This window comes from Vitis riparia, chromosome 6, assembly GCF_004353265.1.
Source record: "Vitis riparia cultivar Riparia Gloire de Montpellier isolate 1030 chromosome 6, EGFV_Vit.rip_1.0, whole genome shotgun sequence".
Taxonomy (NCBI): domain Eukaryota; kingdom Viridiplantae; phylum Streptophyta; class Magnoliopsida; order Vitales; family Vitaceae; genus Vitis; species Vitis riparia.
The window spans coordinates 1,032,089-1,046,631 of record NC_048436.1 but is presented as its reverse complement, the minus strand read 5'-3'; the positions used below and the strand labels follow the sequence as shown (position 1 = coordinate 1,046,631).

At 37.9% G+C, this 14,543-nt stretch overlaps 6 protein-coding genes across 6 annotated transcripts; 3 read left to right on the top strand and 3 right to left on the bottom strand.

Moving 5' to 3' along the window:
• Nucleotides 1-833: 833 nt before the first annotated feature.
• On the top strand, nucleotides 834-2,492 carry LOC117916719 (peroxidase 60-like). Its single transcript, XM_034832869.1, has 4 exons — nucleotides 834-1,051; nucleotides 1,159-1,338; nucleotides 1,559-1,718; nucleotides 1,839-2,492. The coding sequence occupies exons 1-4, from the start codon at nucleotides 839-841 to the stop codon at nucleotides 2,279-2,281; spliced, it is 996 nt and encodes a 331-aa protein (XP_034688760.1). The 5' UTR covers nucleotides 834-838; the 3' UTR covers nucleotides 2,282-2,492.
• A 217-nt stretch (nucleotides 2,493-2,709) lies between these two features.
• LOC117916270 (germin-like protein 9-3) lies at nucleotides 2,710-4,131 on the bottom strand. The gene is made up of 2 exons (XM_034832221.1): nucleotides 4,123-4,131; nucleotides 2,710-3,550 (listed from the first exon to the last, which is right to left on the bottom strand). The coding sequence occupies exons 1-2, from the start codon at nucleotides 4,129-4,131 to the stop codon at nucleotides 2,906-2,908; spliced, it is 654 nt and encodes a 217-aa protein (XP_034688112.1). The 3' UTR covers nucleotides 2,710-2,905.
• Nucleotides 4,132-4,357: 226 nt separating this feature from the next.
• LOC117916269 (putative germin-like protein 9-2) lies at nucleotides 4,358-5,047 on the top strand. The gene has a single exon (XM_034832220.1). It carries the CDS (start codon nucleotides 4,358-4,360, stop codon nucleotides 4,982-4,984), a length of 627 nt encoding a protein of 208 aa, XP_034688111.1. The 3' UTR covers nucleotides 4,985-5,047.
• A 687-nt stretch (nucleotides 5,048-5,734) lies between these two features.
• On the bottom strand, nucleotides 5,735-7,985 carry LOC117916720 (germin-like protein 9-3). The gene has a single exon (XM_034832870.1). It carries the CDS (start codon nucleotides 6,460-6,462, stop codon nucleotides 5,836-5,838), a length of 627 nt encoding a protein of 208 aa, XP_034688761.1. The 5' UTR covers nucleotides 6,463-7,985; the 3' UTR covers nucleotides 5,735-5,835.
• LOC117916722 (putative germin-like protein 9-2) lies at nucleotides 7,193-7,819 on the top strand. The gene has a single exon (XM_034832871.1). It carries the CDS (start codon nucleotides 7,193-7,195, stop codon nucleotides 7,817-7,819), a length of 627 nt encoding a protein of 208 aa, XP_034688762.1.
• Nucleotides 7,986-8,843: 858 nt separating the features above from the next.
• Nucleotides 8,844-12,892, bottom strand: LOC117916723 (40S ribosomal protein S14-like). The gene is made up of 6 exons (XM_034832872.1): nucleotides 12,787-12,892; nucleotides 11,613-11,732; nucleotides 11,458-11,503; nucleotides 10,506-10,591; nucleotides 10,215-10,344; nucleotides 8,844-9,155 (listed from the first exon to the last, which is right to left on the bottom strand). Exons 1-6 carry the CDS (start codon nucleotides 12,787-12,789, stop codon nucleotides 9,088-9,090), a joined length of 453 nt encoding a protein of 150 aa, XP_034688763.1. The 5' UTR covers nucleotides 12,790-12,892; the 3' UTR covers nucleotides 8,844-9,087.
• Between the last annotated feature and the right edge of the window lie 1,651 nt (nucleotides 12,893-14,543).

Here is a 14,543-nt window from a genome sequence, read left to right as displayed (position 1 = left end):
TTGGTTCATTAAATTAGGATATAAAAAAATTATTATTTTAAATTTTAAAATGATTTTTAAATATAAATCTTTAATTTTTTTAAAGAAATTCTACCTTTACATAAAATTTATTATTATTTTTATTTTTTAAAAACAAAAACTAAAAAATGTATTCAAACAGCACTGGGAACTACTTAAATAAAACAATTAATTAACTCATGATAGTACAAAGCTGCAAATTAACTGAACACGATAAGCATGCAATTTCTAAAATTTTGGAAACTATTTGCCTTTTCACTGGGACTCCATTTGAATCATGAAAAGTTTGAGAGGAAATGAGAGTAGGAAATAAAGAAAGAAAATAACAAAATTATAACAAAAAGCGAGAAGGGAAATAAAATCAAATCTAAATCTAATAAATTTTCTAAATGATGACTCTTCAATTTGATTCCAGTTAATAAAAAAAATGTCTTGGTTTCGAGTCTCTTCACATTTGACTGGATGGCATAGGCAAGGAGAAGCAGATGCCAGTTGTAAAGGAATTGTTCTTACAAGCTCACTAACCCACGTCGATTAGATTGACCCGTCAACTTCCAAAACAGTACGTGGTACCAATAATACCAGTCAAACCTTTCTGATTAATTATTCTTTATTTGAACATGCAAGAGTGCACGTTCCTTTACAAAACTAACATTTCAAGACCTACATACGCTTGGAAGTGGCATAGTCGTGCAGAGCATTAAGCTTGGTATAGACATGGAAGGTGATGTTCATATTTCTCATGTATTCCCTGCATTTCACCCCTATAAATAGAGCCATTCTGTCTTCAATCTCCATCCAACCCTACAAGAAAATGAAGATGTCTGCGGCAGCAGTTGCTCTCGCTTTCGCCCTTGTTCTTGCAAGCTTCGCCAACCAGTGCCATGGCGCACTGCAGGAGGGATTCTACAAGGGAAAATGTAACGTAGATGTTGAGAAGATAGTGTCCGATATCATCACCCCACTAGTTGGTCAGAAACCGTGGATCACACCAGCTCTCTTGCGCATGCAGTTTCATGATTGCTTTGTCAAGGTTAACTCTTATCTTCTGATATGTGTAATTAGTAGATTCCATGCCAATGCTATTAGAAAGAAGACCAGCAAATCTTCGAGCTAATATATAATGTTTTCTATGAAAAGGGATGTGATGCATCAATCCTACTAGATGGGAGCTCGAGCGAGAAAACTGCACCACCGAACCTAAGCGTGAGGGGATACGATGTTATCGATTTAGTCAAGACTGCTATTGAGAAAATGTGCCCTGGAGTGGTATCTTGCGCTGATGTCATTGTCATGGCAACGAGAGATGCTGTTGCTGCAGTAAATAATATTCCCATTTTTTGTCAAATACATTGAATTGGATAATCTTTTAGTATTGATCTATACATTAGGAGGGTTTGGTATGACCACAACAATTTAAATAGAAGCAACATATGTTTCATAAATCAATTCCAAGGAATGTTCATAAAATGGGGTTTAGTTTATCAAATACTAATACTGACTGTTTTGAGCTTATGGTAATACGTGTGTGATCATGCAGAGTAAAGGAGGGTGGTACAGTGTTCAAACAGGTAGAAGAGATGGCTTGGTATCTCTGGCTAAAAATGTGAATCTCCCTGGCCCTTCAGTCTCAGTGGAGAATTCCACTGCAATATTCAACAGCAAAGGAATTAGCACTGAAGACATGGTTTACCTTCTTGGTATAGTTTACATTTACCTCCCCTAGTTTTTTCTTTACTTTTAAGTGCATTAAACTGATCATGGAAGATGCCAACTGATGGATTAATGGATTGATGGATTGATTTTGCTTCTTGATATAGGTGGTCACACTGTTGGAGTGACGCATTGTTCTCTCTTCAAAGATCGTTTGTACAATTTCAATAACACTGGGAGACCTGACCCAACCATGCAACCTTCGCTAGCTTTCTTCCTCAGATTAAGATGCCCTCAGAGTTCAACAGTTGACAACACAGTCAATCTTGACCAAGGTGGAAGCTCAGCAGATCTACTAGGCGAACCGACTTCAAACATCGTCGACAATTCCTTCTACAAGCAAATAGTGTTCCATAGAGCAGTTCTTCAAATTGATCAAGCACTGGCGTTGCATCAGCTGACCAAAGACACAGTGAACACAGTAGCCTTTGCACCAAATGACTACTTCCTTACCAAGTTTCAACAGGCCATGGTTAAGCTGGGTGCGGTTGAAGTCCTCACTGATGCTCAAGGAGAAATAAGGAAATCATGCCGAGCCACTAATTTTTAATCACCAGTGACTGAGGAGAAATTTTCTACTTGCTTTTCCTTCTACCTTTATGGTCTGTGTTTTTTTTTTTTTTTCCTAGTTTTTCATTCTTTTTCTTTCATTGAAGTTGTGCACCATTGGAGCTTGTCATTTGCTTTGAATTGAACTACTAGTATGGAATAATCATCTCTATTATTTTTCAATCCAAGACAATAAGATAAAGTTTCGGATTTGTGCATGTAATGTGGTGTTGCCTTTTATGTAATTCTGATTTGCCTAGAACTTTGATGGCAAAACAAATTGGTATTGAAGAGTAGAGCAAACAAGTTATGTATGTATATAAACACAAGTTTTTAAGATGGCACATTGATGGAAGAAAATTAAATATGCTTTAGAATTAAATCACAAACAGTTTTGCAGTCAACTTGGTTTTCATAAGGGGTACAAAAGAAAAGAGTTCCATTACATCAATACACTGATCTTATCAATGCAACATGAAATATCAGTTTTTCTATAGCACCTTTGCTTTAGATCGACTTATTAGTGATCATCTATTTCAAAGGAAGAAAACATTTTAAAATGAAATGAAGGTAATGGTAAAAGGTATGCACTGAATGTAGATGAAGAACGGAGTGCCATTCCAACTTAGGCCTTGCCCCCAAGTCCTGCCTTGATCTTCTGAATGGTAGCAACATCGGTTTTGAAAGACTTGGCCAGGATTCCATCATCGATGCCAGTAGTGAACACAGAGAGGGGAACTGAAACAGTTCCAGCATTTGCACTGCCAAAGGCAGAGATAGCGACGGCCGGTTCTTGGGCATTAGCATTGTACTGAAAGTGCACTAGTCCCTTAGGAAACACAAACATGTCCCCGAGTTCGAGAGTCTGAGTGTAGAGTTTGTTGGTGGTGTCAACAAAACCAACCACAAGGGCACCTTCCACGACAAACAGATGCTCTGCAGAACGGGGGTGGGTGTGAAGCGGGTTTACACCCTCTGCAGGGAACTGGAGAACAGCGAAAGAGACACTCTGACCATTTAGAGCCGGGAACTCAGCCATGCTAGCTTTGGTCACCTTAAAGTTTGGTGGGACTGAGGAATCAAGCACTCCTCGCATTCCAGTAAAGGTGAAGAAACTGCCATTAATGGCATTAGAATCTGCGGGGAATATGAAGTCGGACAAGATATCTGGATCGCTTGCTTGGGCAATCCAAGAAGTAGCGAAGACAGCTACAGTGAAGAAAAGAAGGTGTTTGAGCATGGTTGAGGCCATCGAGATATACTTAAGAGACTATAATGTATGAGAATGTTTGGTTGATGATCATCTTGACTTCCCTTGTCAATTTATAGAGTGTGATTTTTTAATTGTGTTTCTAATAAGCCAATTTTCTGTTGGTGGCCGGCTGGGGTTAGATGTTCACAAGGCTTGTGCCTCGGTTACCCCTCCTTTGACCACTCCAGAATCATGGACAAACATAGGATATGCTACAGCTGGAAATGGTTGTCAAGTGCCGTCAGGTATGAGAAACCTAGGGCAGGCTTAGAGCCAGCTAAGAACTCGAGTAACCTCACCAAAATTTTCCCGTAAAAACTATGATTTAGGCCTTAAGAAACTATATCATTCATATTTTCAATCAGTCTCTTTAGTGAAACCATTGGCCCATTGCAGATAACAGAGCCACCATTACACTTGAAAAATATTGTAGGTTGGGGTTCATAGAATGCATGGCTATATTTCAGTTTTTTCTTTCACTACCAGTTGAATGATGGCTCCATTCTAGAGTATTAATGGGATTTCTTGTGCATATGCTTTTGTCCAGTGAGTGCAAATATTTCAACGCAGCCTAGGCATTTTGGATTTACCAAATACATTGTCACTGTCGACCTGAGTGATAAAACCAAGCTGACTTTCAAAACAATTACATTGTGATTGTCATCTCATGTTATTCAGGCCTGCAGACAAGTAGTAACCTCATCACTTTTCCTTGGTCCTCCACTCTATAAATAGTGCTTCCTAGAAGCCCAAGCACTTCATTCCAGTTTGAAGTATCATACAAATACCCCACAAGCCACTCTCATACTTTTCAAGCTCTCTAAGATGGCCTCCAGGACCTTCAGCTTTTTATTTTCACTGGTGGTAGCGTCATTTGCCGTTGTCCAAATAGCAATGGCAGGAGACCCAAACATCCTCTCCGACTTCATACTACCAGCCAACCAATCGGTTGTGGATGGTAGCTTCTTCACATTTACTGGTATGCGGGTTCTGATCGGGGCACCTGATCCCACAAGCTTCAAGGTTTTGAAAGCAAGCTTGGCTGAATTCCCAGCTCTGAATGGCCAGAGTGTTGCTACTGCCGTGCTTCTATTCCCAGCTGACGCAGTCAACCCACCTCACACCCATCCTCGCTCTGCTGAGCTCCTGTACCTCGTTTTTGGTTCACTTCAAGTGGGGTTCGTTGACACAACTAACAAGCTCTATACCCAGACACTTCAAGCAGGTGATATGTTCGTGTTTCCTAAGGGGCTCGTTCACTTCCAGTACAATGTTGATTCAAAGAGTTCTGCTGTAGCCGTTTCCGCCTTTGGCAGTGCAAACGCCGGAACCGTTTCAGTGCCCAACAGTGTATTCACCACCGGCATTGATGACAACATCTTGGCTAAGTCCTTCAAAACAGACGTTGCCACCATTCAAGCAATCAAGGCTGGTCTTGCACCCAAGCCCTGAGAATAGAGTTATTCCATCATTGCTAATTTGTTCTTTGGCATGATACTTTTAAATTTTTTTCCTTTTCCTTCGCACTTGAATAATTACTCTTCTCCCTTTAGAAGGGGTATGTAATGGTTCAGCTTTCCTAATTTTCTTTCCTTTCTACTCACTCAAAATTTCACCAACTATATGCTCAGTACAACAATCACTTCTGCAGGGTTAGGATAAGAAAATAGCAAGAATAGAAGATCTGGCAAGATTATGGGCAGAAAACTCAGTCAGACCAAATAAAGAAAAGAGGAAAAAAAACTAAATACAAATTCATCACAAAAAAACAATGGTGTTTTCATATCTTGTGCTTTTTATGTCCACTAAACAAATATTTCTCATTAATTATCAGGGTGACAAGATCAACAGGATTGGCCTAGGGTCATCCCGAGCTCAACTTCAATGGGAATCCTAATATCTTAGTGCTAGTGAGTTAACAAACATCCAGGGGTGGTGAGGCAATTTAGAGGTTCATATAAGTAAATTGGCTATAGAGGTATGGCCAGATTTTGATACATACCATCCCCAATCCAAAAAACTTTATATGTATAAGTTCTGGGAAAATTTGTGGAAAATGAGGGGAAGAAAATTTGAATGAAAGAAAAAGTGAGGAAGAATAAATAAAAAAAAATAGGTTAAATGTAATAAATTATTGTAATGAACAAAATAGTAATGCCCAAAAAATGAAATATCAGTTCTTCCACAGAAGCAGCCTAAAAGTAATGTTCAACATCAAATTCAAAAGAAAAGATAACACAAAATGAATTGGAAGTATGGTGAAAGGCATTGAATCTCAATGAAAAACTCGGTGCTACTGCAACCTAAGCCCTACCCCCAAGTCCTGCCTTGATCTTCTGAATGGTGGCAACATCGGTTTTGAAAGACTTGGCAAGGATTCCATCATCAATGCCAGTAGCAAATACAGAGGGAGGAACCGAGACGGTTCCAGCATTAGCACTGCCAAAGGCAGAGAGGGCGGTGGCCGGCTCTTTAGCATCAGCGTTGTATTGGAAGTGCACTAGTCCCTTGGGGAACACACACATGTCCCCAAGTTGGAGCGTCTGAGTATAGAGTTTGTTGGCGGTATCAATGAAACCAACCACGAGAGTACCTTCCACAACAAACAGATGCTCTGCGGAATGGGGATGGGTGTGAGGTGGGTTCACACCCCCTGCGGGATACTGGAGAACAGCGAAAGAGACACTCTGACCATTTAGAGCCGGAAACTCAGCTAGACCAGCTTTTGTTACCTTAAAGTTTGGTGGGACTGCGGAGTCAAATACCCCACGCATTCCAGTGAAGGTAAAGAAACTGCCATCAATGGCATTAGAATTTGCCGGGACTATGAAGTCTGACAAGATATCTGGATCGCTTGCTTGGGCAATCCAAGAAGTGGCGAAGACAGCTATAGTGAAGAAAAGAACATGTCTGAGCATGGTCGAGGCCATTTAGTGATGCTTAGACGACTTGACCGTATGAGAATGTTGGATGACTACTGTCTTGCCTTCAACCATCTATTTATATGGTGTGAGGTTTCAGCATTGTAATGGCCGGCTGCATTTTATGTTCTCATGCTGCCGCCTCCTCGTTTATCACTCCTTACCAAAAAGCTAAGTTGGAAGAATTATGATTCTTCCGTCTTATAAACCAGATCCATTCTCTTGTGAAATCTCTCTTCAACAAAGGCATTGCAGAAAACAGAGCCACGTTCTTATCATAGTGTAGTTTGATTTTATTGAATAGCAACTCACTTTTTATTTACTACCATCAACTATGGTGATGGCTACATTTTTTGTTATATCCCTTCTTTTATGGCCTTGGTTTTCCATATGTGTCAGTCTAATGTAAAAATGAGAACAGGATAGGGCCATTTTGGTATACCATACATATTGTCCGTCTAACTGGCCATACATAAATTCAGATCACCAATTGTTAGCATATTGTACTACCAAATTGATAAAAACCAAGCAAGTGCAAAACAATGACATTGTAATTTCCATCTCTTGTTGTCATTAAACCGGCCTGTGGACAAGGGCAAGTACAAACCTTATTGCCTGTCCTTGAGCCTCCACTCTCCATAAATAGTGCTCTCGTCCAAGTCCAAACACCTCATTCGGGTTTTTAAGTATCATAGAAATACCCCTACAAGGTACTCCACTACATTTCAAGCTCTCTACCATGGCTTCAAGGATTATCAGCCTTCTTTTTTCACTATTAGTAGCTTCATTTGCCATTGTCCAAATAGCGATTGCAGGGGATCCAGACATTGTCTCCGACTTCATAATCCCGCCCAACATGAGTGCTGTGGATGGTAACTTCTTCACATTTACTGGCATACGGGCTCTTGTGGGGGCACCTGAGCCCACAACCTTCAAGGTTACAAAAGCGAGCCTGGCGGAATTCCCGGCTCTGAATGGCCAGAGTGTTTCTACTGCTGTGCTTGAGTTCCCAGCTGATTCCGTCAATCCACCTCACACCCATCCTCGCTCTGCAGAGCTGCTTTTCCTCCTTGATGGTTCACTGCAAGTGGGGTTTGTGGACACAACCAACAAGCTCTTCACCCAAACACTTCAAGCAGGGGACATGTTTGTGTTTCCTAAGGGACTTGTTCATTTTCAGTACAATGTCGATGCAAAGAATTCTGCTGTTGCCGTCTCCGCTTTTGGCAGTGCAAATCCAGGAACCGTTTCACTCCCCAACACTGTGTTTGCCACTGGCATTGATGACAACATCTTGGCTAAGTCCTTCAAAACTGATGTCGCCACCATTCAAGCTATCAAGGCTGGTCTTGCACCCAAGCCCTGAGAATAGAGGTCATTAACACTAGTTACTTTAACATTATCCTCTGTTCTTACGAACTTTTTTTTTTTTCAGTTCTTCCCTTCTTTCTATACTGGAATAAATACCCTTCACATTCAAATTAAGCCCTGAGAATAGAGCTCATTACCACTAGTTACTTCCACGGTTCTCATTTCTTTATTTTTGTTTTTTTTTGTTTTTTTTTTTTTTTTTTTTTTTTTTTTTTTTTTTTTTTTTTTTTTTTTTTTGTTCTTTAACAAGCATGGTCACCTTTTTGTGTTCAAAAAGTCAAGACTTTATGAGAAAAAACCTTACACCTCATACAAGAATGAAATCAAGTTGCAGGTGACCAAAAGACTTTTTTGAAAGGAAGCATGTCAACAATGGATCGTTTCTATGTTCACTTAATAAAAGTTTCTAATAATCAAGGTAAGAAGCGCCTGATACCAATAACCTGAGGTTAATATCCCCAGCCCTGCCAGAAAGGGAAAACAATAAAATTAAATTCAGGCCTGCCCTAACAAGCTACATCAGATCACAAGCTTTAAGCTATAGAAGAAACATGATTTCATTTCAATGAGAATAAGCTTACAAATCACTTTATTCCATCCTATAGCATCTTCTAAATTGATACAAGACTACACTAGCAAACATAGATTTTTTTGTTCACCATCTATCCCATGGTATCTCCCAACTGATGTTTGGTTGATCATCCCAGCAAAATTGCCACAAGACAATCTTTGACAAAACAACCAAAAAAAAAATGAATGAGAAAATCTAATTTCACATTTGATGTTGTTACCATCATTACCACCTTCCAATGATCATTTAGTGAGATTCTAAAAATCCTCTAGTTTTAAAATGGCATGGCTTCATAACTTTAATCACAGACCTTGGCTACCCTTTACCTTGGAATGTAAATAAAAAGCACCTCCTCCAAAGTCCATTATGTTCTAAGAAGTAAAAACCATTCTGGTGTCTAGTGATGCCTGCTTCCCAGAGACTCGTGAAGATACACCGTAAAACATCAGAAGTTATAACTTATAATCATACGATTCCATATTGAAAAAGAGGGAAGTAAATGCCCTAGTTAAAGTCAAATGGTTCCATTTCACAAAATACTCCATATAAATCTTAAGTCAACCAAGCCATTGTCAAAACTACAAAAATGTTTCAACTAAAAAAATCATTTTCTAGCTGAAGCTTCAAGGAACCACCACAGAAAACAAAACACCCAAATGCAAGGATAGTTTGATGAAATAATAAGAGCCAGCTCACAGTCTTCTCCCTCTTCTTCCACCCTTTCTTCGAGTGCTGTCAGTGGGGATTGGGGTAACATCCTCTGAAAGATTAGACACAACAAAACAAGAATCATAAGTACCAATTAGAATCAATACTAATTACATTGGGATACTATTTTGGGCCTCTTTTATAGCCCAAAAAAGAGCATAACACAGAAGCAAGAACAATATTGCTCCTTGTGAAAGGCCTTTTTGATCTTATGCTGGAAGTTGTTCTGCTTAATGAAACACTTTCACAGCACCAAGAGTGATATTTTGAGATCACGACTTCACTTCAACTTCTAACCAGACATAAAACAAGAAGTTATCCCAAGCGAACACTCCCACCAACAACCAAAAATTAATGAATGAATAACATTAACAACACTCAGAGAGATTAAGATGATAAAACCAGGGATGGATTATATTGAACAAGTTGCAAGAGGAGTAACATTATAATTTCTTTATCCCTATGACAGAATGTGTCTGACTAGTTTGCTCATTAACATGTAGGGCAAACAAATAAATCTCCAAATTACACTTGGATGCAGATAGTGAAAAAAGAGGGAGGAGTTTTAATTAAAAAACAATAAACAAATGAAAGCACTGCCTGGGAAATGATGACAAATGGTAGAACATGCATTACTAATCAGTTTCTCAAACTGCTGACAAATTCTCACTCCCAGGATCTTGCCATCAAAAGAAATTTTCTACAGTCGAGCAACCACAACTACCATAAAAACAAGAGCACTTTCAAGCACTATCAAATCTAGATATAATAAAATCATGAGACTATAACATAGCATGTCAACCATAATGAGTGAGAATGCTGGTCCTCAATTTAAGATGACCTGGTTATGAAATTATGAATGATCACTCTTCTAGCTAGGCTTTTGGACTAAGACAAACATCAGGCAAAAGCTCCTTGAAGTTTTACCTGTCAAAAATCCCAAAATTATTTATATTGCGAGGCCCAATTTCTCATGAATTGGGGTTTGCTACCCAAGTTTGAGTGTGCCTCAAACATTAACCCACTTGATATGCAATACTGAAACCAATTATATTAGGAACTCCTCAAAGTTAAGTGTTCCAAAAAACTGTTGCAAATATAAGAACCCCACCTATGCGACCAATTCTCATTCCAGAACGAGCAAGGGCTCGGAGAGCAGACTGGGCACCAGGACCAGGTGTCTTGGTCTTATTTCCTCCAGTGGCACGGAGCTTGATATGAAGAGCAGTAACTCCAAGTTCCTGATCAGCATTAGGAGTAAAATTTGTCAGATTGGACATCATCTCAACATGAGTTGCTTAGAAATAAAGATTATGACTATCTAATGACCAAAACTAGGTTTTAAATCAGACAAGATCAGCATTTTTTAAGCACGTCCAATCACAGAGATCAGGAAAAGAACCTTGCATCTTTGTGAAACATCTTGGGCCGCAAGCATGGCTGCATATGGTGAAGACTCATCCCTGTCAGCTTTCACCTTCATGCCACCTGTAATTCACAAATGGAAAGATACTTACTAACTGTTTAATAATTAGGGGTTTCAATGTGTTTTGGAGACTTTTATCTAAACTCATGCTCATACATCCAACTAAGGGAAAAGCATCTAACTTAAATTAAAGCATAATGTATTAAGGAAAAAAATAAAAAATAAAAAAATAAATGAAAGAAAAGATCATCCATTCACTCCTTATTTCAGACATCCAATAAAAATAAAATAAAATAAAAAGGCATCTATTTTGAGACCAATTAAACTGAATTAGTTAGGATCATACATATTTATTTTCACCTGAGTTTGACCAAATTCATTCTCAATCAAGGCCCAGATTAAATTACCTCAGTTACATCATATCTAGAGAATGTACACAGAGTAGAGGCAGAGCTGCATCTTCATCTAATGATTAAACCTCCCTACCACTCCAAATTAGCCTATGCCTTACAATAATGATCTGCTGTGCGGCCTTAGTTCACATGAAATCCCACCAACAAGAATTGTGGAGCACGGTAATCAACAACAAACTATTCAAAAGCTTGGTATTACTAAGAATAACAGATGAAATGTTTTACAAATAACACATAAAATAACAGAAGAAACCATGCTAATTAACTTCATCAATCAAGATCTAATGGCTACCATATATTGTGTCAGACTGACTGATCCAGTATCATAATTCCTAAAAAAAGGCCAGTCGCACAGACACTTTTCCAGCAAAAGAAACTAGAAAAATAAAATCCAGAGCATTAACACACAAGCAAAGAAAAACATAAACAGTAAACCAACGGTCAACATACTGAAACATACCAAACTGACCAGATATTAAGCATCCAACAAAATTAAGATAATGTAAAATATGTACCAGTGATGCGAACCAAGGTCTCTCTGCCAGACAAATCAGTCACATGCTGCAATTGCAAAAAAGAAAAACCATCAATATTGGACTCCCAGCTTACTGAAAAGATAGGGCAAAATCTAGAGAGACAAAACAGTCAAAAGAATCAACACTGTACTTACAATGAATGTGTCATTGAAGGAAGCAAAAATGTGAGCCACACCAAAAACATGTTCTCCATCCCTTACAGTTGGTCCAAGGGTTACATTTTCTTCCTTTGGTTCCCTGACCTTCCTCCTCGACTATAAGGCCCCCATCCAAAAAGAGATGAAAATTTCAAAAGTTACTTTCAAATCTCCTTTGCAAGTCATGATTATCAAATACATGAACTTATCATCAGGCATGCAATGCAGCATCAGTATCCATGTCATATATTATAAGCATAATTCCATACAGCATAACTCCATACAGCATATCAGTTACGCCATGGATACAACAAACCAAACACAAGGTTACTTTTCAAACATCATTGATTTTAATCAACGGATCAACTACAAGTAATCACAGTCTAAATGTCAACATAAAAGTGATAATAACCATTCTACCAGAGAAATTTGGGGTTTAAACATTCTATGCTTCAAAGAAGTTAGTAAGTTCAATCCTGCAATAATATGTATACGGCTTTCTTAGAAACCTTTGGACACAAAATTGAACAATAAAATATAGCTCCTCAGAAAGAAACATTTAGCAATTTCAGCAGTGGCTCTTGAAAGAAGGAAACCAAAAACAGAAGCATTAAGAAAATACAGAAAGCATGGCTTTGGCCCATCAATCTAGCGTTCAAATAAACAAATGCCCCATTTGGTCACTGAGAAGCAAGATGAAAGTAAGGAAAATCGAAACTCCGTAGTTTCCATGGTGTGGTAACTAAGAAAATGAAAACCGCATCTAAGCATAAATTAAACACTAAATTCCACATGTGAAACAAAACCAGAGATCGTCCTCTATACGGTCCCAGAGAAAACAGAGAAAAATAAAATAAATTAAAATTTTAAATCTAAGATTTTATAGTCTCGGGCCTTAAGAAATTTTAGTTTCTCGAAGTCCAAAAACCCAATATTCAAAAATGTATCTCCCACATTTTCTCCGCAACCAAACGGAAAATCAGGCTTAACCCAAAAGAATATCGAGCCTCGATTACAAAATTTCTAGATCTAAACATTAAATCAATAAAATAAAATAAAAAATCTAGGGTTCCTTGTGGAAGCAACCAATCACAGGTTTTACATACTCTGCTAGGCAGCCAAGAATCGATGGCTGTAAAGGTGAAAATAAGAGGAGGTTGGACTTGCTTACCATGGCTTCAAGCGGATCAAATTCGGAATGCTCAGAGATTAGGAGGAAGAAGAGAGCAGTGACTTTCGGGATTTTAGTTTCAATTTTATATCAAGAGAGGTCTAGGGTTTTAGGGGGAAGTTTTTCGAATTTACGAAAAGATCCTTGGAATTTACTTAAAATATTTTACTACACCTTGACTTTCTAGAGCTTTAAAATGGGAGGCTTGCTTGGACTTTGGCTGGCAATAGGATGGGTGACGAGGGATGGCAAATTCACAGTTTTTCGAATTACCCACTCTGCTTTTATTAGGACGGGAATGAAAGTATACTAATTAGGATGAGACAGATTTAAGTTTATTTTCTAAAACCCTAATGAGTTTGAGACAAAAATAAAAAATAATTTTATATTTTGGGACGGGAATGAGATAGGATGTCCATCCCAAATCCATTGATTCCCTTTTGGGTGACTTGACTTGAGTCTTAGGTTTGGGTTTGTGTGCAGATTAATTTTTATCTTATATTATTTTATTATTTACAAAGAGAAGTGGAAGAATTAAAACATCATAAATTAAGAAAATATTAGTAAATAGATTTTATGAAAATATTAAAAAATAAAAATAAAAATATTAATAAAATTAAAATAGATTAAAACTCATAAAAAAATAATAATATTAGGAATTTGAAAAATAAAGGTTTTAAATACTTAATAATTGGATTCTTCAACAATAGCTTGCTATAGTGTGGTAAAGTTTCGTTCTGTTAGGAATAGTGGTTAATGGTTGTTGTCCATGTGTATAGTTTAGTTAGAATAAAACAGAATTAGTTGGTTGTTTTGTTAGAATAAAACAGAGTCAGTTAGCTAACTAAGAAGTGTATTTATATACCTTGTTGTAATCATTCATTTTGGGTAATGAGAAATTCTTTTCTTTATTGAGTTTTCTCATATGATATCAGAGTAAGCTTTCTCCATCGACATCAAGCTTCCTGGAGTTTTCATACCACAACTTCCCTTACCAATAATTTCCGACAAATCGGCGTTTAGATTCGAAACTAGAACATGTTCAAAGCTAAGGCAGTCTTGATTATGTTTGCTGAAAATTTCAGAGACTAAAAAGGCATCATTTACTCTTAAATATGGAGTCTTGATCCATAAATACCTTTAATGGAGGCTCTGATTCAAACCATTGCTCAAGATTCACACATTCTTTTTCTATGAAACTTGATAACAACAATTTTCTCATCTAGAAACAACAAGTGGTCTCTGCAATCAAAGGTTATAGATTACAAAGATTTGTCTTCTTTGAGTCTGCAATTCCTCCATGTTTTCTATTGAAAGAAGATGCACAAGCCGAAAATGTGAACAAAGCCTTTGTTGAGTGGGAACAACAAGACCAATTGCTTCTTTCATGGTTGCTCTCGTCGATCTCTGAGAAAGTTCTTCCGAGGTTAGTTGGATGTGAAACCTCTTGTCAAGTTTGGGTGAAATTAGAGCAATATTTTGCATCTCAAACTAAGGCTAAAATTGGACAGTTTAAGGATCAGCTTATGACTACGAAAAAGAGATCTTTGAATGTTGTTGAATATCTGTCCAAAATCAAGAGTTGTGTTGATTCTTTAGCCTCAGTTGGTCACATACTTACAAATAAGGACCATATTGATGCGATTCTAGATGGCCTCACTGATGAGTATGATGCTTTCATCACCTCCATCCTTACTAGATCTTAATCCTATACGGTAGAAGAAGTTGAGTCTTTGATTATGGCATAAGAAGCTAGA

Coding starts and splice junctions, on each gene's coding strand:
- LOC117916719 (XM_034832869.1), top strand. CDS start 839: ATGTCTGCGGCAGCAGTTGCTCTCGCTTTCGCCCTTGTTCTTGCAAGC. Junction 1,339..1,558: donor CGAGAGATGCTGTTGCTGCA/GTAAATAATATT, acceptor GTGATCATGCAG/AGTAAAGGAGGGTGGTACAG. Junction 1,719..1,838: donor AGACATGGTTTACCTTCTTG/GTATAGTTTACA, acceptor TTCTTGATATAG/GTGGTCACACTGTTGGAGTG.
- LOC117916269 (XM_034832220.1), top strand. CDS start 4,358: ATGGCCTCCAGGACCTTCAGCTTTTTATTTTCACTGGTGGTAGCGTCA.
- LOC117916720 (XM_034832870.1), bottom strand. CDS start 6,462: ATGGCCTCGACCATGCTCAGACATGTTCTTTTCTTCACTATAGCTGTC.
- LOC117916722 (XM_034832871.1), top strand. CDS start 7,193: ATGGCTTCAAGGATTATCAGCCTTCTTTTTTCACTATTAGTAGCTTCA.
- LOC117916723 (XM_034832872.1), bottom strand. Junction 11,504..11,612: donor CCTTCAATGACACATTCATT/GTAAGTACAGTG, acceptor TTGCAATTGCAG/CATGTGACTGATTTGTCTGG. Junction 9,156..10,214: donor AATGAGAATTGGTCGCATAG/GTGGGGTTCTTA, acceptor CTAATCTTTCAG/AGGATGTTACCCCAATCCCC.